At 40.0% G+C, this 26,638-nt stretch overlaps 1 protein-coding gene and 1 long non-coding RNA gene across 3 annotated transcripts in view; one reads left to right on the top strand and one right to left on the bottom strand.

The window, feature by feature from the left end:
• edil3a (EGF-like repeats and discoidin I-like domains 3a) overlaps positions 1 to 22,394 on the bottom strand; it is a 129,587-nt gene extending 107,193 nt beyond the window's left edge. For both annotated transcript variants that reach the window (XM_028578885.1, XM_028578886.1), the window contains exon 1: positions 22,042 to 22,394. In XM_028578885.1, the coding sequence (XP_028434686.1) occupies positions 22,042 to 22,105 (64 nt within the window). In that variant the 5' untranslated portion in view covers positions 22,106 to 22,394. The remainder of the gene's footprint in view (positions 1 to 22,041) is intronic.
• On the top strand, positions 9,971 to 10,548 carry LOC114556052 (uncharacterized). Its single transcript, XR_003692626.1, has 2 exons — positions 9,971 to 10,004; positions 10,413 to 10,548. It is a non-coding gene; the product is annotated as an uncharacterized LOC114556052 (long non-coding RNA).
• Positions 22,395 to 26,638: the final 4,244 nt, after the last annotated feature.

Raw genomic sequence — 26,638 nt, 5'->3', positions numbered from 1 at the left:
CAAATTGCTATTCCAAGCATAACATAAAGAAAAACCCTCAGACTGTCTACAGGGAAGTGTTTTTGTGATGTGGTCAATACAGACTGCAGACATATCCAAGACCTGATTCATACTGTGTTTTTGACACACAATCAATAAAGTCTGCTCTTAAGTCTCAGTGTGCAAAACATAACAAAAAATAATATATGTGGTCAATAGAGCTATGGTCAGTATTGATTGTCCATACCCTATAGGAGGCTACCTCAGAAATACAGACAATTACTTTTCTGACAATTGTCAATAAAATGCAATCCATGATGCTGGCAATTCAAGTTGTGTACGAATTCTGAGATTCAATCGATTCCTTAGGCAACAGATAGACAACATAAGCATGTTGCATGTCATCCAGTCTAATAACAAAACCACTCATTGACACATTAATTGTTCCTATTCTTCCAGAAATAACTCTGAACTGAATCACGCTTGTTGCACTGTTTAATGAGCAACAACCAGATGCCTTGGCAAGGAGGCTGATATGCGTGGCAGTACAGCAAGTGTTCCTTTTCAGCAGAGATACTGTTTCTAAGGCATGTTTCGCCATCTTTGTTATTTTTGCTCTGTGTCCTACTGTGCAGGAAAACAAAAGATCATTTAACCAAAACATCTATGTACAAATGTCTACAAACGGATGATGTGCATTTTGCCTATAGGATTATATTGCAGCCCGGTTCGCGGGTGCCGATTACAGCGTTCTCGCTCAATGATGGACAGGGTTAAAAAAATGTTTTCACATTAGTAACTTATAAATATAAATAGGTCCAGTTGAAAAAAAAAAATGAAATTACCCTTCAACTCAACACAGTGGATACATACAAAGAAGGCCCCCTTCCAAGAAGAATGTACATTTATTTGTCGTGTGCATCAAATGAATAACGCAAGTAGGGATTATAACTGCAACAGTGCCAAGAAGAAGAAGAAAAAAAAAAGGGTGGCAGAGAAGAAAGGGGAGAAAGCAGAAACCGCAGACTACAGCAGTAAAAGCCAAGGAGCAAAGATAACACCAAAATTGGAATGGAATGCTGTCATCATTACCTTCACCCTCATGTATGTAATCCACCAAAGTGTGTACGCCCTATAAACAAAAGCAAATAAGCTCCCTGAGTGCAAACGCACACTGACCCCATTATGTTGCACAAGCTGTTTCCAGAAATGTGATGGGAATTTTCCGCCTCTTTTGAATTGTAAACCTCTGTTTAGGTCAATTATCTGCGCTTTAACTCTAAAAGGTTAAGTTCTATTGTCTTAGAGAAAAAGAATTCTGTACAGTATTAACTGATATGTGAGGGTTTTATGTAATTTTTGTAAAAACTGTTATTTTAAGAATGTAAAACAGGAACACTTTGATATTATAACAAACTTTGAGTAAAACATGCTGCAGCTTTATCATTTGTGGCACAGAAAGCTGCTGTCATGGGTTTTGGACGCCCTTAACTCAAACACCTACCAGCTGTCATGTGTTTTAGAGGATTTAGTTCTCTCTAGTACTTACAGTAAGATGCACAATTATAGGGTTAAAACAATTCTACAAAACTTTGTCATTCCATTTCTTTCATCAATACTGGCTTTACAGAATGAGCTTTTATGTACTTTAGGCTTAAGGATTCACTGTGCCTTCTACATGTATGTTTAACATTAAAACATGATGTGTGTATATGTGTATATATATATATATATATATATAAAAAAAATATTATTTTAACAGCTTAATATTGCATGCACCACCATATAAAGTAACTCAAATGTATACAATATACTGTATGTAGTAGGGGGTCACTGCTCCATTTCTTTTTCAGGTAAGCGATCATTTGCCTAAGAACATTGAAGACCTTAATCATCATCATCATCATCATCATCAGTAGACCATGTATTTTGCAAAAGAAATCGGTATTTAAAAGGTATTCTTAAATAATCTTGCATATGCAGCCCTGATTTATATTCAACTTAACAAATGCACGTTCTGCAGAAAGAAGAACAACCAACGGAAACCCCATAAATGTAAGTCAGCATAAGTGACATGAATGAAGCCTGGGGAAAGCTTGTGCCTCAGGGATAGGGATAGCAAGGTGGGGAGTTTGTGATTAGTTAAAATGTCAATATGCCCATACTATGTATATACACATTGATTTATACAGTTATCATTCAACTCCAAATTTAATTTGAAAGAGAACATCTGAAATAAAAAACGCCATCAATCCACACCATTGTGTATCTTGTTGTTCACCAAATGACAAAGAATCCAACTTGAAAGAGTAAACTGGATCTTTGTTTCCTTGCAAATTGTGTATCTGAAGCGCAATTTGTTTACATCAAAGAAGAAAAGAGAAAACCCTGACTCATTCCACGGTACTCCACATTGTTAGTGTAGAAAGGGAGGCGGGGTGAAACTCTCACTCCTCCTAATTGGATGTAATAGCTAGAGGGAATAAGCTGGCTTTGGCCTCGGGGAGGGGAAAGCGAGAGGAGAGAGAAGATGTTTAGAGAGGGCAGAAAATGCTAAACATCCATGGAAGAGGAGAAAGACAGTGTGGTCCTAGTAAGCTGAACACATACACAGCATACTGTTCAGAAACAAAGAAAAATGAAAAAATGAACAAGCAGGAATGTGTATTGGAATTAAAAGGCGGCAGAGAGGAGAGAGTCTGTGGAGTCTGAGAAAAAGCAGCACATCAAACAGATGAAATTGGTATTGATAACAGAGAGCATGTTGGCCGCTAAGCCAGTGAAAGTTTTTAGGAGGACCTAGTCCAGAGTGGAGAGATCTAGGTCTGCGTTCCAGAGACATTTTGAAGATGAGAGAAACCTTTGGCGCCCCTGTGAAGTCATTCAATTGCTGAGGGCAGTCCTTTAAATGTTCCCCCTGATTGAGTTAAACAGATCTTCACAGCTAGTGAAACTGAGGCTGAATGGGCCGGTATTAGTATTTAGAGAGGTCCAACCCGCAATTTCCTCATTTCAAACATCTATCTATCAAATCTAACAGCTCCCTCAGACCCGCATTTATAACGGAGACATTTCAAATTGAAGTCATTTCACTGCTATGGAGTTTCTGCAATAAGTTATTTTGCTCATGGCTGTAAAATCAATCTGTGTTCAACTTGGGTGAACTTTGACATGCAAATTTGAGCTATTGACCAATTGCTGTGTTGTTTTGTCAGTGCTGACCCCTTGAGGGGTTGGAGGCGGAGATGTCGGTTACCTTTTGACAAAGCCACGTCAGCCGTTTCCCCTGTTTCCATTGTTTATGCTAAGCTACGCTAAATGGCTGCTGCAGCAGCAGCTTCATATGTGCCCTACAAACATGATATTGGTATTGATCTTCTCGTCTAACTCTCAGCAAGAAAGCGATTAAGTGTATTTACCAAAACAATTTCTGCAACTTACTTCCAGTTAGCAACTGAGTCCCAATGTCATTAATATTCCAGCACCATCTATTTTGCCTGGATGCACAATACATTTTCACTTTCTGATCTGAGCAGGAACGGACAGCCTGATATGACCCATGTGAAATACATAAACAATTCCTAAAAAAGAAAACATTGTTGCTGGACATGAAAACAAACTTTTGTTTCAACTCCATTACCGCTCCCACCACCATACCATATAATGTAATCTTTGGGAAAGCCTAACCAAAACCTACAGCAGTCATGGCCCAGAATCAGCACCCATAAAAAGCATAGTTAGGTTGGTCACTGTGAGCTTTGAGGCTTCAAGCTACATACGCATCATCTCAAAGGCTTGCACACACAAAGTCTTCTCTTTGGAATCCTTGTCTCACAAACAACTTCTGTTGCCACAAAAGCCTCCAACCATAGCACTCAAAGGAGTGGGGATCTTTCTTCGCAGCCAGAGGTATCCTATCCTCTTAGGTCTGGGTAAGCTCAAACAACTTTTTCTGAGAAATGCTTTTAATCGTTTGAGACCACCTCCACTGCTCCTCTGACTTCATGGGAGTAAACCAAATTTACTTTTCAAACAGTCTGTGCTGAGATACTGTATATTCCCACAGGGGTCTTAAATTCCAGATAAGACCGTCAAGGCTACAGTGCATGGTGTGGTTAAGACATAAACTGTGCTCAGAGAAAGAAAGAGCTGAGCGGCATGAAGGGAGGGGTTAAATAAAAACAAACAAAAATAAAAATGCCCGGCAAGCTTCGTTCTTTTCTTTAGTGTAAAGGTCTCCATTCTTGTTAGGCTGGCCCCCCATTCTGCCCTCTATTGCTCTCATTATTGTGAATCCTGCCTCAGCCATCTCTGAGCCCTGCAGAGGTGCACAGAGGGCTTTCGTCTGAGGATAAGATCGATACCTCTCCTCATCATGGGTCAGGGGTAGCGATAATGCACTCAGCCCAGAGTCTAGAGGGTTCACCGGATTTTGCAGCAACCTGGTACCAAGGACTCAAGCTTTGCTCAAGTGAAACTGTTACCAATGTACAGTATGAAATGTTAAGTCACTATGGAATAAAAATGTGCAATGGTTCTAAAACTATAGAGACTTTTAGATGAGCAGGTTTTACGATATTAAAATATACATATAGGATTATGTTTACTCACATAAGGTGATTAAAAGGGATATTAGGCTACACCGCCATTATAAACTCGCTATAAAATTGCATCAGATGCAGTAGCACTATCGAATATAAATGTAACAGGGTTGAAAATGCACTGTCTGCCCCATGACCCTTTTATAAATGCCCAATTCATGTAGTAGCAGAAAATTGGACTTGGCAACCTTTGGCACCCAACCTCCCCGCTGTACCGAAACATTTTTCTTTCATATATAGCATCCTTCTATGACACTGCAGGACAGGCTTGGTAACATAGGCTACTGTACACTATATCTCACACTATGGTCTCACACACCAAGCTGAACTGCATAAACTGATGCAGAAAAGGTACACATTGTTGCAGAAAAATTCACCAGAATGCTGAAAATTAAGTGTTTGAGACTCAAAATTTCAATTTTGCTCAAAAGTAGAGATATCCCCCAATGTTGAACCCAAAGTTATGCCCTTGCTTACATTGTAAAGCAATTTATTTTATGTGATTGCTTAGGCAATAGAAGTTAACTGCTAGGAGTTCACTGCCAGGAGTATCTCTTTTAGGTTTACTATCCCTTTCGGCCAATAGCATAGTTTAATTATTGATTATGACAACACTGCTTATATCATTACATGGTTATTTATGCACTATAAAGCTTGGCAGGAATACAGCGTTGACAAATATGAAGGGAGTGGTAATTATAAAATTCATTCAGTTTCTAATGTTGAGTGGGAACTTCCGCATGACTGACCCCTCCTTCCTCCTAACATCTGCTGGACAGCTGAGCTTGTGGCTCAATTCAGGTTTGCAACATTCCTCTCGCCGTTCTCTCTGCCCCCACCGCCTCATTTCTCTGCACGCTCATTACAGATGCCCTAGTTTGCTCATGAGCCAGGAGAGACTTGCTAGCCTCATTACAAACTTGGAAACCTCCCAGCTTTTGTACCTTTTTTCCAGACAAGATCTCACACATTCATGCTTGTATCCCAGAAGTGGAATAAAAAGGTTTCATCAAACATGTATAAAGAAGCGGAGCTCACATTTCATCTGAATGTCAACAGTAACTACTGAAGAGGAAGGTGTCTGTGATGGAAAGTGCCAGTGAAGATTAACAGGCGAGGAAAGGAAAAAAGGGGCAAGGGGGGAAGAAAGTATTTTACTTGAAAACTGTGTCACTAATTTACAGAATTGATGCATATTCAACAGCACATGAAGGCATTTCTGTGACCCATGAAGGCATTTCTGTTTGTTAAATGTTTACCTCATTAGCTCTCTTGTTGTCTTGATGTTTTCCATGTGGCATTTTGGATGAAAGGATAATTATTCCACACAAATACACTCTGTGACTAAGCAACCCTCTGATTCAGAATTCACAAAGGATGCACCAGTACGGCAAATTCAAATGTTTCAAATTGTCTTTTTGAGTGTGTGTGCATGTAAGAGACAGGGAGACACAGATATTTTCAATATACATTTGATGAATCCAGGGAAAGCATTGAAGTCAATATTATTATTTTTATAGTTGTTATATTTTTACTACACATTTATTTGCATTTAAGTAAACCGTTTGGGGAAAATGCCTAATCGACAAAAGAGAGTGGAATTAATATTCTCATCTGTCTGTTCTACATGTAGCTGGAGCCAGTTGCCTGTTAAGCCTGCTACACACCGGCCGATCGGCCGTCGGACAGTCTGGCGAGGTCAGTGACTCGAGTCTGTTCGGTGTGTTCCGTGCCGTCTTCCGTTGGAGGAGCCGTCGGACTTCATTTTGGCCGATTTGACATGTATAATCGGCGGTGCGGGCACTGCCGGCAGTCGGACTCAAATGACCCATCTGATTGGTAGAGTGCTAACCCAGAAACAGGGAGCGGGATGAGCGTGACTAGAGTCTGTCAAAATCTGACGAAAATCTTTTAAACTGACCTTTGTCGATCTGAAATGAAGACAGATTCAGCAACTGCATGGCCTATTTCTCGCTTCAAATGTTTTCAGAAACACGTTTCGGTGAACTATTTGAGTAAAATATGAGATCGTATTCTGCCACCATGACAGTCTGGCTTTGAATTTCCGGAGAAACCAGACCCACGTGACGCATTCGTCCAATCAGCTGCCGGTTTTCATTTTTGGGCGACAATACAGATTAGCGCCACCTGCTGTTATGGAGACGTATTACGTCTCGTCGCTTTGGTGTGTTCCAAGGCACTTTTTTGACCAAATCGGGGAGACTGGTCAGTGTGTCTGCAGCTTTAGCTTAGCTTAGCATAAAAACGGGAAACAAGGGTAAACAACTAGCATGGCTCGAAAGAACCAGGCTAGAACCAACTACCATCACCTTTTAAAATCACAACACAGCTATCATCCCAGTTCATTTAAGGTACGTTAAGGTAAGGATAGTTTTAATGGGAATGCATGGACACATATACTGTACAGCTAACGCTGCCCACGTATCACTGTCTCACTGCACAGCAGCAGGTTAAGGTCATACTGGCAATTTAAATTTTGAAAAATATCACAAAGGGAGCTGCATGTGATGTTGCTCTATTACACAAGAAGTACATGAAGAAGTAGTTACAAAATATCTTCTGATCCTTGTTCCACTCATACTTCCCACCCACTGGCCTAAGCTGTGCATTGTGTACTGGAAGGGGCAGGCCTTGACAAATTGAATTTCTTCATCCTGCTTACTCCTTGGTCAGTGAAATTTCATGCAGCTGGCGCTACGTCTTCAAAGAGCCAAAGTGTTGAGCGAGTCAAGGCTCAGTGTACAGTAGCTTTATGAGCGATGATGTACAGTCATGACTGATTACTGGACATCAAAATGTTATACGGAAGCTACTTTTTAGTGATAATTTTGTGTCTCTTTCAATAGACAATCGGTTCACTTCAGTTGTAGAAGCCAAACTGAGCAGGAGAATGCAAATTAACTATTACAGACTCTACACACATGTTGAAAAGGAGTAACTGATGTATAACTGAACGACAGCATCAAACACACAGGCGTCAGACGCAGACAAGCATGCATCTGCAAAATGAGTCCAATCCAAAATGGTCCACAATCAAAACATAAAAGTCCAATATGCAGTGCCTGCAAAAGCTGTGGAATTGTTTTATTCATAACGTCAAATAACCAAATCTTCACCCAGCCACAGCAGTCACCTTAGAACCATGGTTTGATGTGTTATAATTATAACTTCCAGAGTCTGTGTGTGTGTGTGTGTGTGTGTGTGAGAGAGAGAGAGAGAGAGACAGAGGAAGGGAGACAGAAAGAGAGTTATAGAGAGTGAAGAGAGAGGGTGAGATATCCCACAAAGATGACGTTGGTAAAAAAAAAAAAAAAACTCTGTAATTTAAACTTTTGAACTGCTAATTTAACTTGTCAGACTCTTCACGGTTTCAAACCTAGAAACAGTACAATATTTACAAGCATGGTGTTTCACAATGTACCTCAGTATGACTTTGCCAGCATCTGCAGTAGAGCAAACCTACCAACAGCTGAGACAGGTTAGAAAGATCACACTTGTAAATATTTTATACCTCAAACTGTGGTGAATTATACAGAGCGCTCACTGTCAAACTCCCTGGTTTAGAAGCAATATAGAAGACAACTCTCAACATGGGGAATGATGTGGTATTAGCTTGGAGGTACAACATGGAAAAAGAACTAAAAGTGTGGGCAATATTTCTTCAACAAAAAGTTTCAAGAAATGGCAAATAAGGTCTAGACAGCTGTGCAGTTCATGGACAAAAACTAATTAAGTTATTGTTACAGTAAATGTCATTAAATGACAATCCAAAGACAGTGCAGTAAATACATATCTTCTCCTTTCATGTCACTGCTGGGTTATTACTGAATTAATCTATTTTGTCCCGTCTATCCTTCTGCTTTCCTTCCATTGTTTCCCTAAAATGTGCAAAATCTTAAAAATATGCTTAGCAGTAAGAGTGACAAAACCAGTGGTGTTGCTCTATTCTGCCCAATACAGTGAATGACACATGAATTGATGGATTATGTGGTAAATTACACTTAATTACTAATTAAATGCCAGAAGGTGAGACTGTGTGTATTTTTTATGGCCCTGTGACAGACAGTGTGTGCAGTGTGTACCATGACTAAACGTCCTAAGGTTCAGGCTCCCGATTTAGAGGATGGATACCCGAACCGAGCCCGTCGGAACCCGACGTACCCGACGGGCCGGGCCGGATTCTGACAGATATTTAGAAATGATGTTCGGGTTCGGGTCAGGCTTGGTCACATCAGTGCAATAAGGCATTGAACATTTTAAATTTAAAAAAGCTTATTATGTAGGTGCACGCCTGTGTTAACGTGCGCTTGTTTCCCTGTGTGCGCTGATGCACTCATCTGTTGACATTTCTGAATGCCTTCCTACAGTTGCTTAATAAAACGGGCTATCCACACAAACAAACGTAGGCCTATGTTTTCATTAGTATGAGAAAAGAAACAACATTTTAACTGTGTCGGGCTCGGTTACTGCTCTGTCGGACGCGGGTCGGGCTTGGACAGAAAAATGCGACCCCATCCGCACTCTATCCCGAATGATGACTTCAACGGCACACACAAAGACTGGTGTATGGCTGATATGTAATCACACCTGCAGCAAACCTTTTAGTATGAGTAGTTGTATCTTATCACCAGTGTGTCTGTTTTTCCTTGTGCTTTGCTGTGCATAGAGAGAATTATATGGAGCTAGAACAGTCTCAATAAAGATAAATGCACACACTACATTCACACATGCACACACAGGATTCATACATGCACACACGATTCATAAATACACACACAGGATACACAAATGCACACAAAATTCACAAATACACACACAAAATTTAAAAAGCACAGAAGATTCACAAATGCATACAAAATTCACAAATGCACACAAAATTCATAAATGCACACACAATTCAGAAATGCAAACAAAATTTACAAATGCACACAAGATTCAGAAATGCATAGGACAAGATTCAGAAATGTATTTCTGATGCACAAACAAATATATCTTGATTTAGTAACTGCTTGCGGTCGGTAAACTTCTTTGCATTTGTGTGTGAATTTTGAGACTCCCCTGACGTGGCTCAACTCACAAATGCATTTTTTTAAACAGGGAATGATCTGCAACCAATCAGATATCTCCCTTGTTTTAGCCAATCACAAGAACGCACCCCACGTGGGGGATTGTTTACTTATTAGCCAATTGAGAATGAGGAGGTGTTGTCACGGCACAGCGCCCCGCCCCCAGAGATCCCCCTTCCTCCATTTTGAACTGCTCACGTTCATTGTTTATGTTGGTTGCGGAGGTCTTTATTCTAGAGATGTCGGATTTATCGGGTGGCTGCAATTAGAAGAAAGGACTTTACTTTTGACCTAATCTCCCAGTCTATGGGAGTGTGTTCTCTGCATATTCATTCGGGTAAGTTCTCTTAAAATGTGTTTATGTTGTCGGCTCTTAAAGCCATGAAGTGCACCTAGCTAACGTTGTTGCCTTGCCTGCTAAGCATAAGTGAATACACCCATGCTAATCATTTAACACAAGGCTGTTAGCTGGGTCGCTGTCTTTCGTGCCATTTGTGTTTGTAAAGTTTAATGTCCGGTGGCATTTTCATCTCTTTTTATAAGCAATTCCTGTATATGCGTAACGTTAGCAGTGACTTAGAAATGTGTGTTTATCAGTTGTAGCTGCAGGATGGGAGGTAAAGCTGCACCTTGTTTACTTCACTAGCAACATTAAATGAAAGCTAAAATGTATAAGTAGTTTCCCATGTGAAGAGCATTCATAACGGTAAACATTTGTCTTGTGTTTGCTGCTGTCTTTTAACAGGGACTAAGGAACAAACGGAGGCTGCACTAGCATCACCAGAAGGGAGAGATGAGGAGGAGAGGGAAAGCAAAAGATGTTGAATAGATTATTTGCTATATTAGAGATTGCCATTCAAAAAATAAATGCATCAAATTAACTGATTTGTCTGTGTCTTTTGTGTGTATATATATATATAATGTTAACAGTTTTTCAATGTCTATCTTTCCATCCAATTGTGACCTGGAGACAGGAAACTTCTAGCTGAATAATTATACTCAGATGTTACCTGTTTTAATAACTAGTTAGGTATACAAGCTCTTAAAAGACATTAACGAAACGTGTATCTTTTTTATAACATTTATTCAAACATGACTATATACTGTACACAAGTATATTCAACATGAAGCGACGATCAGACTCAGCTGCCGATGATGGTGTTGCTTCCTGGCTGCAGACAGAAGGAGAAAGCTTTAGGTTAGTCCAGTAGTTATCCAACCTGTCCTGGTAAGATTAGAATTGTATCACAAGTATATTTTAGCATACTGTAACATGAAGGTACTTCATGCAAATGTGTAGTGGTGTAGTTTATTTATCATGGTCTTAACTGACTGTTGATCATTTAACACACTTAGCTACACCTAGCTCTTATGTTGGTTGTAGCCTTGTAGCTTGTGTGTTTACAGTAGTATTTAACCTTTCTCACTTACAGTTTATTGCATATCATACTACCTGTGGCAACCTTCATTAGCTGGTAGCGTTTACCTTGTTGTAGTTGCTGATCATATTTTGCACCGCATTTGTTTGAAAGCTAGAAGCTACTGGACAATGAGCTAATGTTACATGCAGTAAACTACAAGCTAATGTAAACTGTTAGCTACTGTAAGCTTAATGTAATTTATATTAATTAATGCAATTATCCTTACCGGTAAGTGTTATGACAACTACAAAGTACAAACATGAACGTTTGAAAAGTTTTTAATTCATTGACATGGGATAAACAAGAGAAAACGGTAGTAACGTTACCTACCTTTGCACATTGCCGCCAAAGTTGCCGACAGAATATTCTCCTCTTGCAAGCAGACTGACGCGGATTCACTTTCTCCATCTCAACAAAACAAATTAAACAGCCCAGTTCACAGTTCCACATCCATTTCTTCAAGTGTTTTGAAATGCAGCATTCACACTGTGGCCCCCTATACAGTCTATGGTTGCCCCTGGTTACCGATAGTGCAGGTATGCCGAAATGGTGGACAGGCTCAGGCCATAGGCACCTCCAAAATCGTGACGTATGTCATGTGGGGTGCGTTCTTGTGATTGGCTAAAACAAGGGAGATATCTGATTGGTTGCAGATCATTCCCTGTTTAAAAAAATGCATTTGTGAGTTGAGCCACGTCAGGGGAGTCTCAAAATTCTAGGGCTGCCACCTCTTAGTCGATTAATCGACTAATCGGTCGTTGTGTTCTTAGTTGACTAAGATTTCTTTAGTTGATAAGTCATTTTTTATGCTTATTCATGCTTAATTACTCATTTCCAAGAAACTTATGAGCACATTTATGGTAAACACAAGATTTAAAGTGGTGCTTTTGCAGGATTAATTGTGGAGAAACTCAGTTTTACAGATGGTTAATTAACTACATTTATATTGTGCTTTTCTAGTCTTAACCACCTCTCAAAGCGCACAGCTCTGCCAATTAAATCAACTAATCGATTAGTCGACAAAATCGTATAAGTGTTAGTCGACTAAGAATTTCTTTAGTCGAGGACAGCCCTACAAAATTCACACACAAATGCAAAGAAGTTCACAGACTGCAAGTAGTTTGTAAATCAAGATATATTTGTGTGTGCATCAGAAATACATTTCTGAATCTTGTCCTGTGCATTTCTGAATCTTGTGTGCATTTGTAAATTTTGTTTCCATTTCTGAACTGTGTGTGCATTTCTGAATTGTGTGTGCATTTATGAATTTTGTGTGCATTTGTGAATTTTGTATGCATTTGTGAATCTTCTGTGCTTTTTAAAATTTTGTGTGTGTGTTTGTGAATTTTGTGGGCATTTGTGTATCCTGTGTGTGTATTTATGAATCATGTGTGTGCATGTATGAATCCTGTGTGTGCATGTGTGAATGTAGTGTGTGCATTTATCTTTATTGAGACTGTTCTAGCTACATAGAAGTATTGCTGATAAATGTGTATTATCTTTTAATACAGTAATATAATGTGATTTTTTTTTTCCAGAATAGAAGTATCTAAGTGGCTACAGCCACAATCAGCTTGTCCTCCGTTGTCTTATTGAACCAAAGTCAGAAGAAGCAAAATAGCAGATAAACACAAGCTAAATACTGCATCACAGCCCTTCGGCATTAAGTTATATTCAGCTTCTTCCTGTGACCGAGTCAGGGAGACCAGCAGCTCTTTGCCACTTCCTGTCTTTCAGTGCTCATCTGAGTCACTGAGGGCTGCCTTGCTGCTTGTTGTCGCTGCCTCAGACCTGTTTCAATTAATTAGGGCTTCTGTTGGCCCATGATTGCCCCTGCCTACACTCCTGAAAAGAAGATTTTGGAGAAAAAGCAATCAAGTCATCTGTTCCAAACAATAAATATAGTACAACTTGGTGCACACTTGCCCTTTCTTAAAAGAATGGAGTGCTCGTTTAATGGGTTTTACTTTGAAATTTAAATGTGACACACACACACACACACACACACACACACACACACACACACACACACACACACACACACACACACACACACACACACACACACACACACACAGCCTGGTACTACACACCCCAAGGGTAATCTAAAACATCTGGACTGAAGATATTCCACTATAAAAAATTACACACTTCTTAATGGTTATACTTTATGCCATTACCTCAAATAACCATTCTAACAGATATACTCCATCTTGTTCTTATTAACTCACCAAACGCCCTCTTGTTGGTATTCAGCATAATTTGATGCAAAAGCAGGCTGACCGATACAGTGTGATGAAGGGGTGTTGATTTAGTTTTTTGGCAAATGAATGAAGTATGGATGCACACCAACACTGTGCTAAAAGTCAGAATTGCTGCCTAGACATTGTGTGACATTGGGTTACTTCCCCCAGCTTTGCGCGCGCACGCACACACGCACACACACACACACACACACACACACACACACACACACACACACACACACACACACACACACACACACACACACACACACACACACACACACACTGACATAATACAAGTTAAAATGCTGTAAACAACTGATGACTCATTATCGTGATGAGTGAGGAAAATAGAAGGAGATAGTCATAACAACGAATAGATGAAAAAGGATTGTGAAAGATGGATAGCACAATACAGTTTGAGATTTGAGCATTACTGTCAACAAATGACTACTTTTGGATTAAGTTTGATAATCATGTAACTGTGGCATAATTTACTGTACATTCACACAAACGAAGAAAAAGGTTAAAAGATTCAAGTTACATGTTTGACCCTGGTGTGTAGACTGTAATATGGGGGCTCATGATTTAAGTATGCCTCTAGAATAAGAATACGTTGCCCACATCTCCTAGGGCTAGTTGGAAGGAAGAATTTAAAGGTCCAGTGTGTAACGTGTTTAGTTGTTCATTATCAAAATCTGTGTTACCGGTTCACAAACTTGTCCTTTTTCATGAGTATTTACCTCCACCATCAATTCCAAGTATTCCTTTTGGCTTGAAATTTTACATTTGCATTCGCATGAACTGGGGTAGACGCTCCATATTCATGCGCCATCTTGAAATGCGTTAGCCGTGCTGCTGTGGAAAAGAGCAAGAGACCATCTTTTTGAAGCGTAAAGGCTACCGTAGCTGTAATACGTACTTTGAACTGCGTGGCGCGAGGGAGTTGATTGCAATATATGATCTCAACGCTAGATGGGAGAGATTCCTACACATTGGACCTTTAAGCCACCTGCACCCATCTGATTGGGCTTATTGAAGATGCAGTGGCGTGCCAGAGCAAAACGGAGGGACTTTTTCTGACCAAAGCAAAGCTCATTGCTTTTAACTCCTAAACCTTATTTTGACTAAAGCAGGCTTAACTTTCAGTCCGCAGCGACTAAAGCATGCATGTCCAATAAACAAAAACATAAATGTTGCAAGCTTTGGTTTTATTTGAAAAATAACTCATAAAATCTCTTCCCATTACAAACTTAATATGAGACTGAATGGCGCACACAAAACTGACAAGGCCATCAAAAGCATTACACACACACACACACACACATTGTTAAGAAAGAGTCTAAGAGATGGAAAAAAACCTATATAAATTACAAGTGTAAAAGACATTTATATCCTAACACAGCACAGATAGCCTACTGCATTGCAAAAATGTTTTAGGAGCTGGCTTTTTGTGTAAAGACAAAACCTTCAAACATTCAAAGGTGTCATTCATCGTTCCATGTCCAAGCTGTAAATTAAATTTCACTTTTAATCTCACTGTTTTAAAGCTTTGTTCTCACAATAGTGCTTTAACAGGCTGAAACTGCTCACGCCTCCTCAGATTTACAGGCTGCTGCAGTTCTGCACTTAATCCAAAATAATGTATTCTGCTTATTGATCTGCTGTGGAAAGGAGGACTCTTTCACTCATGGCCAGCACTGATAATGAATGCCTGATGCTGTTTTGACACTCTCCTGACAAAAAAAGGGTGGGCCCAGAGCACTCAGTATCCACTCCCACTACAATACAAAAGCTTGTCAGTGAGCTTTGCATTCCTGCCTCCCAACTCCCTTCCCATGCACACACGCAAACATGCATGCATGCACACTGACACACACACACGCACACACACAAACACTCTATGTGTCTTAACAAAAATCTATAAAAAAAAAGTGTATATCCATTGCGTTCCACTTCCGGGATTGTTCTGGTGCTGCAGGAATTTCATGCATGTATTTTAAATACGGTGGCTTTTTATTGTTGACTGCTCCTCAGATCTCTGCATGGTAAATTGAGACAGCTAGCTAGTCTATCTGTCCAATCTGAGTTCTCTCAGAGCACGTGTTCCTCCCATCCCCGAATGCTGTGTGGAGTAGCCAGACCCTCCTTCAGCGCACTTTGGAGGAGGGTCTAGCAAAGCAAGACTATAACAAAAATGACTCACTTTTTGTGTAGAGGCAGGTATTTTAAAAACAAAAGAATTAAAAAAGCAAGAGATATTCTTAATCATACAGTAATTACATGGACCTGTTGTTGGTGCAGACTGCAGGCTTTAACTTACAGTGCTTTCTGATGGCAGTGAACAGCTATTTAGTTTATACTCAGTTGGAGTTGCTTGTTAAATTATATTGGAGTTATTGGATTATTACAGTTGGCCTGCACAAAGCTGATATGTAACTTGTTTTTTGCAAATAATAGACAGGCAGACCAATATAGGTGTATGGATAGAAGAAAAGTAATTACACTTAATAAGTTAACAAGAACAGAAGATGATGAAATTTGTGCTTTCCTGTTTTATGTACAAGCTAATAAGCAAAGTGAGGCCCATCTATAAGTATTTGGACTGTATTTCTCAGATTATGATATAATTTTTTTATGTATCATGTTTGATGATACCAGGCTACTGTGTAGATGGTAGATAAGTCTAATGTTTTTTTATGCAATTAGCACAATGCACCCCGCCCACCTCAAATGTAATTTTTGAGAATATTATAAAGCTACATTGCAATTGAGCCTAATACTACTTATTGCAATAAGCATTATGAAAGCATTGCAGCGTTGACACTTTAATGGAATGTAAACCCATGTTTGTGTTTGTATGTGAACTGAGTTTAATCAGTATTTACTCTGGCCATAGCACACGCTGTGATGAATGTATATAATTATATTACATAACAATATGAAAGAAAGTTACAATTTGATAATAATTCAGCCATATTCCCCAGGTGCAGCAAGAAGCGAGTAAATAAAAATGTGTTGTTCATCTTCTACACAGTTTATAGTACTACCAGTTGAGTAACTGTGCAATGCTTAGAACTAATTCGCTTTAACATCCTGGTTTCAAGACAATCACGCACGCACACGCATGCACACGCACACAGTGAGCCTGCGCTGTGAGCCTGCTTGTGCCTCCAAAAGTTGAGTCATTAATCGTGACCCAGTGGGATTACTTAAAACCAGCATGTGGTCTTCTTAATGCTCACACTATGGCAGAACGGACTGCTTCATGTTTTTAGCTGAAAAAGTAAAGTACACTCAACATGAAATGACACTACAAACGAAACATTGGTATAATCTCTTTACTCTTTCAGAGGGCCCTTTTTTCTTTTCCTGGCACATTCACGGCCTATATTTTGATACTGGCATTAAAGGAACAATATGTAACTTTTCTGCATTAAAATGTCTAAAAACGACCAAACCTATGTTATATATTTTTTTGAGTTGTGTAGTTACACTATCCCAAATGTTTCCATCAAATGGCAAACCCAGAGAAATCTGTTACTTTATTTTCCGACATGTCACGTTTCATTTAGTTGCCTGTCAGTGGCGTCATATAACCTTTCACCATCACAGCAGAAACCTTATTTATTGATATATCAATATTAATCCATCTTAATGTTACTACAGTGTACGTGCTGGTTGACAAGTAGCTAACGTTAATGCTAGCTAATGCTTGGCGGATAACATTATAGGGTTACAACATCGTTCAACACGCTCATAAAGTTATTAGTAGTATGATTGTTTTGACCATGGATAAAAGCAGCACTCCGCTAACCCACAAATAAGTTCACTAGTAATGTTAACGTTAGCTATATAGATAGACAATTAATCTAATGCTAATTTAGCCAGCTAGCACACTCTGGTCTGCCTGCTTTTAGGCAATGTTAGGCATTTAACATGTCTGGGAAAAATTCAGAATCAATGTTTCCAGAGTGTTGTGAATAGAAACATCAGACATTGATTTAAGGATTAGGGAAAAAGAGGGAAAGTCTTGAGTGAAAAGAGGCTATTTTTTTACTGCTGATCGGTCTTTGTGTTGGTATTGTTCTCACTGTTCTTTTTCACTGATATACGGATGCAGAGTTGATAAGCCTCAATTCACCTTGAAAATCCAAAACTGGGCCTAAAGCACAGTACAACACCGATATTTTAGTTGAGCGAGACACTTATGACTAGTCGGGTGATTACACAATTAGTTTCTGTCTGAAAGCTTAAACGAGTGTGTGCTCGCTCAAACAGATGGCCACTAACCCTAACCCCTTATTTTACCATTGTGCTGCCCATTTTTATCTCAGCGCCATATTAAAGTTCTTTGGTAAGCACTCAGAGCATGTCCTTGTAACCTCTGTAACCGTCCCTCTAGTGCCCTTCCAATAACGCAAGCATTAAATGTAGGTAGGACAACAGAGACTCGACTACAGCCAAGACAAATAGCTCTGTATCCATTATCTTGTCACCTTCGGAGACAAAATAACTCTGCTTTGATTATAAATGGGATTAGGGAACATCTGAACAGCAATGAATAGCCCAAATGTTCTGCAAACATTAAATAAATGCCACTCCAGCAACCGGAGAAGGCTTTCGGAAAAGATTGATCCCTATGTTCTGATATCCCATGTTGCATTTCTTTGTGTGTGCGAGTTGCTGTCCAATGACTTGCTTTCATTCCATTGGTTATCATGGCAGCTGATCTGACAGAGGTGTGACCTCCCTCGACTGATTGAAGACTATGCCATTTGGAAGTGAAGGGCAATGTAGAGGGAGGTTGCAGGTCATTCTTATTAAAAAGTCACCTGTACATCCACCATAACCTTCAGTGGCCAGTAAATGTAATGAGCTTTAAGATAGATCCCTATCATTTGCATACATTGAGGGAGAACATCTTATATTAATATCACCAACTGCAAGTTTACAAGCTCTGGCTTTCTATTCTGCACAGGAGCAACCAGTTGACTTAAAAAGTATTTGATAAAAAAGTAAACTAATGACAATTCAACCTTTAAAGTACTCATGTATATTGTCTCCAAGGGTAAGAACGCTAATTAAAAAAACATTTTAGACTTTTAAAGAAAAGGCGAATAGGGCTGCAACAAACAATTATTTGTATTGTTGTATTGTTCTTGATTAATCACTTTGTCTAGCCTGGTTGACCCTTCTCAGTTGTAACTGAGAGTGGGTCTGGGCAAGCCTCATTCGCAGCCCATTTCCAAAGGGGCGTCACCAACAGACGCCGCTCAAATGCCTCTGGGCGCAATTGGATAGTCCTTCAACCAATCAGACCAACGTAGCAGCTACAACGGGTTGCTGCGCTTTGGTGGCCGTTATGTTGAATGTAAACAAAAAGCTGCTCGCCATCGCTGCGCTATAGTTATCGTGTAAAGTCCGCCTCAACGTCTATGATTGGTGCCTCGATTTGGAAAAATTGGAAATGGGCTTGAATGGGCTCTTGGCCAGACTGACTTGCAGAGCAAATCTCAAACTTGCCGGAAGTTCGTCAGGGTTTTCCCAGGCTACACTTATATATATAAAACTTTAGAAAACAGTGAAAGGTGTCTTCCTGCTATGATTTCCCAAAAGGCTAAGATAATATATTCAGATCGTAAGTCTATCCTGAATATCCCTTTTGGGGCTTCAAAGCTTCAGTTGGAAGTATTCGAATATATTCAAAGCTTGACAGTGGGGTGTTCACGGTCACATGAAACAGTCTAAGGACTTTTGCCGGCGGGTGAGCATAGATTTCTCCTGTTGATTTCTTTCAATGGCGCTGACATGAAAACTATTTTAGTTTAGGTAACTTCTGCTGTTTGTCAGTCAGCCTGGCAGGCAGGTTAGCCAGCCACTGTGATGTTTAAAGACCACAAAGTCAGTATGGATTGGATAATCACATCAAAAATCAATAATGAAAAAAAGAAAAAGAATGAAGGATTTGACTACTGTTTTGGACTTCGATTACCATGGCAACGATCAAAGCTTTGAAGCCTCGAAACATTCAGGTCAGCCCTATCATATTGCTTGTTTTATTTGACCAACAGTCCAAAAGCCAACCATACTGCGTTTACAATCAGAAATGACAAATAAAAGCAGCAACCCATTTGAGAAGCTTTAACCGGCGAATGTTTGTAAAAGTTGTCATTTTCTGTTGTTTGAATAATAAATGAATCAACCAATTGCTGGAGCTCTAGCCAGTGCTGTACTGCTGCAGCAAATAGGTTATTTATCTGCAGTGATCAATACATCATATAAGTCATGACAATTATAGCCTACTGCATATATAGTGGCAAAATAATGTGTCAGAAGAAAATGTAAGCGAGTGAGTCTGTGCTGTGTTGTAGGTGTCCCACGGCCCCATGATATCCCAATCTGTATTAAGTTACATCCAGCCAACAGTTTCCATCCCTCTCATTTCCAGCCAGGTCTATTGTTTATCCAAATGTACCAGATGCCATTCCTGCTAGCAAGGAGGTGGCATTCTGTCAGGTTTTAAACTGACCAAAATCAACAGTCTGTGGGCACTGCATGCAACTAATCACACCAATCTAAAACCACAATCATTCTAGAAATCACAATATTTCTACATCAGCGCATTGTTTGACAAACTTCTTCAACTGAGTTAAGCAAGTCAAATCTTTGAGCGAAATGAACAGTGACAAATAATATTAACACTAATCATGATTCAGCAATAGCAGACAATCCCATTGCCCCTCCAGATGGCTGTCCATTTGCCTAAAAGGCTCTAACTGCGTAGCCATTATAACAACACCGAGACTACAATTAAGATGCAAAAAGTTCATTAAACTGACTTTTTAAATGAGCACAAAAGCATCTAACATACGGAGGGCCCAGTGGTGCAGTCATGTGTTTTGTCAAGGCGGACAGGCCAAATCCCAAACAATGAGCCAGCTCCAGCAACCAACTAGAGGAAGTGATGTATTGCACATTGACTTGGAACAATGCAGTCTGTTTTAACGTAAGGCAAATGTTTCTACCCCATCAATTTGTTTCAGTGGACAGACGCACCCTCTGACATCCTCAATAGAGTGTTTGTTAGCAGCTGTCTCTGAAGACACCTGCTATATTTGAGCAACAATGAAAGGTAATAGTGTAGCTTTTGTGAAATACAAAAATATTTTAATCATTACAATGCATTCTGTATGATGGGAGGTTTTAATAATGTTGGACCTTTGGAGCCCTGTCTAGTCAAAAACAAACATCCCAGAGCAGTTACGTTGCTAATATAGCTGCCAGGGTGACCAAGGATGGTTGTTAGGATGCTCGCACAGAGATCAAATACTGTTAACTGCCTCTATCCACCTCCATCTGCTCTTCAAACCAGCACCTCACTGTGAATTAGGTTACAGCTGTACTTAGTTTGGAAACAGATGGACAAAAATCCCTTTACAATAGCACAAATTTAACCGGGTTATGATTAATTGAGGGACAAGTTCAGGGTGTATTTTTAAATCACTGAGCCTTTAAACAAGTCGACCCCCAGCACCACAGCTCCCTGCTCTCCCTCTGCATCCATTCATGCCAGCCTACCAGGGAGTATTATGTCTTATAGCGGCTGATTCGGAGTTGATGCTGCGAGGCTTAGGGAGCATTAAAACCTCTGCTTAAGGCACACGCCTGGTGTTCAGACTGAGGTCTGAAGTGTGACTCCTGAGGCAAGCATGTTGCTAAATGAATAGAGACAGGATGGATGGCATGACCCACTTCTATAAGGGCTACACTGCTTTCTTCTCACAAATCCCACAGGTAACTGTTCTGCACTGTTTATGGGAAAATATACAGCTGGCAAAAGCTACAATATTCCATAACCAGAAACTGGAAGGGCAAAAGAAGGGGGATGTGAAGTGATTGGAATGCTGATCCAGTGTGGCAGGTGAATCTATAACCTTTAATAATCTCTTCTCTAGGCTACATTGGGCACTCTGACTGTCTTTGGTAAGACTCTAAATTTAACTTGCAATGCACAACTGACCTTCTCTTAGTGCCATCCTCGTCAATAATGGTGCCCTGATGCAGCTTATACAAGAGGCTCTCTAGCATATCTCCTCTAACTGATAGCATCTTGGTTTGTCTAAAGCACACCTTAAAGACATCTTTTTTTCTAAATTCAGTTTGTTACAGAGGGAAAAGTGACGTCCTTTCTGTCTTAACCGACCGGGTCTATATCTGGACGCACAGCTTCTTTTTATCCTCTGGAAGCATCACCGAGGAGCGAAGCAAACAGCTAAAGATTATTAATGTGAGGGCGAACAAATATGTGTACGCCTGATTTGGCCCCTTATGACAGAAAAATTACGCACGGATAAAGAAAAAATATGTAATCATCTGTTTAATCAACTCAAACAAGTGTCCTTAAAACGCAAGTAAACCAATTAACGACCGAGTCGTGCACATATTACAAGCGGTAGTTTTCTGTTGCCAAGCCGTGCTGATAGGCTTCTCGTATTCCGCAAACAATATAAACGCACATTGCATTTTGCTCAGCTATGCGGACTTCCCCATTTTTAATAATCAATTCTCTCGGTCACTTCCAATGTGTAAAGATTCTCCGATCGCCGGTGATCACTTTGAGGTACTCCCACGCTAAAGAGGTAGACGTCTAAAAAAAAAAAATGTTTTTACAACGATAATGACAGCCGGTCACTTTTCCACTCACCTTTCACATGCTGCAGGACAGCGGCGCCCAAACACAGGGCGAGGGAAAGGAGTAGCGGTCCCATCCTCTCACAATAAACAGGTCTGACTTCCAAGGTTACGGAGATGTGGTATTAAAAAAAAAAAAAAAAAAAAAAAAAAATCACGGAGCAGTAGCCAAAAGTTCTCCCTCCTTTGCTCTCGCTGGGCTGGGCTGTGAGCTGTCGCTATAGGTCCTGTCAGGTAAAGTTCTCCTCTGTGATAAAGTCGGCAGAGAGAAGTGAACTGCGCCTGCCGGGTCCCCCTCTGCTGCTGCCTTCCCCGCTCCTACCGCAGTGGTGCGATGTAGTGGAGAGAGCGGCGTGCGCGCTCAGTGCTCCCCGGACCACTGATGCCAAGCCTCCCGGAGTTACGTAAATACTCACTTCCGGACCGCACTTCCAAAATAAAAGATTACAATTAGAATTCATTATTTTTCGTAACAAAAACACATTCTGCATTTGATTCCTAATAGGCTAATACAAAAAGAGTTAATATGTTTTACGGCTGTAATTGTAATTTGTTTTCGTATGCGAAAAAGCATAAGCTGCAGGCTTCAAGATGGTGTTTCACTAAAAAGCTTATTTAATACATTTTAATTAGGCATAATGCCATGTAGCCTATACAGATGAGCATGCACTTCATAATTTAACTCCATTAAAAAAAAACAAAAAAAAACAACATAAGTTTTAAAAGGTACAATCACTTAACATCCCGAGGTGCAAGCTAACATGGTTCAAGGACAGTCCGTTTAGCTCACCAGAGGATGTGCGCTTCCCGGTTGGTCACAGTAAACCGACTGGGGCGCTGTCTCGCTGATGGAGACAACTCTCCCTCCTCCCTCCTCCACCTCGCCTCCTCTTGAAGACCACTTCCAAAAAAGTCTGAAGGGTTCGTACTTTTAATCGTTTATAACAGTGGCGGCTCTAGAGATGTTCTTTTGCTGGTGCTTTGGGGTTGCTGGACGTTTCACTGAGGGTGCTCTGAAATTTTGAGTTTCCCTTGACACAAATAGGCTAACGTTACACACACTCGCGCAGATGCCCGTGCACCTCCGCCGCGGTTTACTAAACGAGCGAACGAGAGAGATTGACTTAAAGTTGCCCATACAACAGCACCATAGAACTCTGATTAGCCCACCAAACATTTTTCAAATACCAGCCAACAAGCCGGGTTCAAACAATTATAACTGCAGCTCTCATACAGTGGCTCAGAAGAGTAATGCAGCAGGTCACACCACACACAGCCAAGCACACACATAAACACACACACGCATGTATCCTCACACAGTTTTCACATTTGCACGTTTGGTCAAAATACTGTAGTCATATCTTAATATATCTAAATAAGCCACGGAGGGCGAACACGTTTTCTGGACTAAAAATAAACCGATGTCCAGTGTCCTGTATAACTTTAGATTCGGTAATCCATTTATTAACATTTCTTTAAAACACGTTTATTACTGTAATGCTCTTCTACGAGACAGAGATAAGAGTAAAGTTCTTATATGGGCTCCTATCAGCTGACTCACCCACTGTGGCCTGGCTGTGCGATCCCCTGGTCTAATGTCATGTAGCCTACAGCAGGGTGACTTTAAGCATCCTCAGCAGTAGCCTAATCACGGCCGCGAAACATGGAGGACCACACGTATTCAAAATCCAAATTTCAGGAACAGCAGTCTTCTTCTTTGCTCAGAAAAATAAAAAGGCATATTGAAAAGAGCAAGAGACCGGCTTTTTGAAGCGTTAGGGCTACCGTAGCTGTAATACGTACTTTGAACTGCATGGTGCGAGAGAGATGATTGCAATTCCTCCACATTGGACCTTTAAGATTAGGCTATTCTCCAATGCCAATAAATTAAGTTATTACAATGAGTTGTGTTGAGTTTAAAACAGGTAAAACAATGCTGATCTTTGATATCAATGTACTTTTATGTTTTGATGTATCACAAGGTACGATGCAGCTGAGTTAGGCAGGAAAATTGCAACCCAATCAATATTCTTCTATTTCATACTGATTCCACTTGGGCAGTAAAAAAATAGCTTCTTCATGTTAATTAAATCATGTCTGTCTGCTCTCCTAAGCTTAGAGGGGGCGGCCCTTCTTTTGTCACATGGCAGAAAGAAACCTTTTGTCTATCCATCTTGGAGCCAACCCCTGCTGGCGTGCAGACTAGATTAGAACAAAAGAATATTTATTCCTGTAGCTTGACAATAATTGACACCCACATGGTAGGATCTTGTTTGTGACTTGAAGTAACCTCAAAACACATGGATTTGGAAATAGCGCCTTCTTTTGGGGGACGACGGACCAATGGAGATAGTTTTCATCGAAGGAACTGCCCACAACTTCAAGGGAATATATTTGTGAAACTTAGAAATGTTTGGGACTGTAAAATGGGAATCCACAAGGGAGAAGCATCTTTTCAGTCTGCTGCAGCGTAAAACTTATTTTTGTCATGCCATTTTCTTATTAAATCGTTTTGTTAATCTTCATTGGACCAAGCCTCTCTTTCCTCAAAACTCAAAAAAACGCAACAGTTGCTGTACAAAAGTTCTCAGTATTATATTAAATACCCCTTGTCTTTGTATCATAAAAGTGTCTGTTGTTCCTGGAAATAGATAGATATTATTAAAAGTGGTGGTATGTGATGGTCACTAAAACACACTGTAACAACATGCAAGTAATTTAGATTTTAAGGATATCAAAGGTAAAGCGTGTGCCCATACTGCAACATGCTTATTGTGACTCAATAAATTACAGCGGCACCAACGTAGACAATTTCATGTCCTAGAGTCTAAGCCATGAAATTGTCTACATTGGTTCCGCAGACCTTGCTGTTCCAGTTGAAAAGTCCCTTCAGTTACTTTGTGAAATGGCAAATGATCTGATCATCTTACTGAAAGGTTGATCTTAATGACCAGCTAGGGATTTCGTCCATCCATCCATTCAGGCACCACTGACAAGGCACAGATGAAACTAGAATGTAAACTGCTGTAGAGGTATACTATCTCACTCAGCTATGGCATTTTCAAAATTAAATTATTTTGCACATGGTGCCATGTGTGGTATTTCAGCCACCACTGATTGGATTTTGATGAAACTTAAAGGGAAATTTATCTGACAATTGCACTTTTGCGTTTTCAAATTTACAATGATTAACACTTGGTGGGGACTATAATTAGAGGTCAAATCGAGTGCTATTTTTTGCAATGAATAGCACTCGATTTGTTTGTACTCATGATAACTGTAGTATAAGTATAATTATGACAAAAGTAGAGATTTTAAAGTTTTCACTGAGTTGGTCAGAACAATGTTCTCCTCAGGTGACATTTACTGTAGGTCAGTAATTTGTAGTTAGGGAGAATGCATCATTTTTAAAGGACACCATGCATCCTGTGTAATACCATACTTCAGTTTCTATTTCCACACATTTTAGAGGGGAATTTTCCACAACTGAAGAAAGAGCAGAACAAGGCTCAGACTTTAAGCTGATGTCATCACCCAACATCCCATAGTTATCAGCCTGCCCTTGAGGTGTTGCTGAGCTTCTTGTCATGAATCATGAACGATATCAAGTGTCTTATGGTTTAATGTAGATAGAGACCTATAACTGTATGCACTTGGTCAAGACCTATAAATCATCCGCAGTTCCAACAGTAAAGTCTGCTATCATCTCAATGAGACGCTGCCCTCTATTACTATATGATCGCAGCCCCTCCCATTGTTTCAGCTTTCCGGGCTCTGTCTCCATAGCAGATCTGTCAGGGGGAGGTAGAGCTTGGACCCAAATGCAGTGGAGACGAAAGCAGAGTAGCGTTCAAAGACTTAATAAGCAAAAGGTACAACAAAAGGTATCCTGAATTCACAGGCAAAATAGCTTTCCAAAAATACTGAGGAGTACAAAAAGACCAGCGGTCTGTTTCAGGAAGGAGGTTTAACAAACTCTGAGTCTAACCCTGAACTCTGAGTTGATTTACCCAGAGATGGTTCCAGAACAGCTGATTTGAGTTGGTTCAATCAACTCGGAGTAGGTTGACTCAGAGCTAAGCGCGTGCACCACCACAATAAAATGGCAGCATGAATAGAGCCATTATACTACGATTCACCATGGCAACAACCACAAACAAACTGGTCGGTGGAAATACACACGTGCAAAAAACAGCGAGTTTGAACAAGTATTTATTTTAAAAAAAAAACACAGCGGCTGCTGTAAAATAGCTTTGTGTGAATAGAATAGAATTGGTGTGGGAGAAAATTGCTGCTCGAGTCAATACATAAGCATCGACAGTGCATTAATTTCATATTTAATCACAGGTAACCTTTAATATTACTGGTGAAAACTGGAATGGTATTACACCTATAAATTTAATTTAGGTGCAATCCTGCAGGCGAAAAAGTAAGCTACTACTAATCCCATTCTGAGCCTGCAGCACCATGATCATTAACAGAAATATAATTTATAATCATTTAATTCTTTTTAATGGCTCTCACTGGTTTGTGTCCAGGTAACACTACAAAAATGTAAAAAATAAAAAAAACATTTCAGAGCAAGGCGCACTCTTCTGACGGCTCTGCAT

Source organism: Perca flavescens, chromosome 5 (assembly GCF_004354835.1).
Source record: "Perca flavescens isolate YP-PL-M2 chromosome 5, PFLA_1.0, whole genome shotgun sequence".
Taxonomy (NCBI): Eukaryota; Metazoa; Chordata; class Actinopteri; order Perciformes; family Percidae; genus Perca; species Perca flavescens.
Note: the sequence above shows the minus strand (reverse complement) of the source record. Positions and strands in the feature narration are given on the sequence as shown.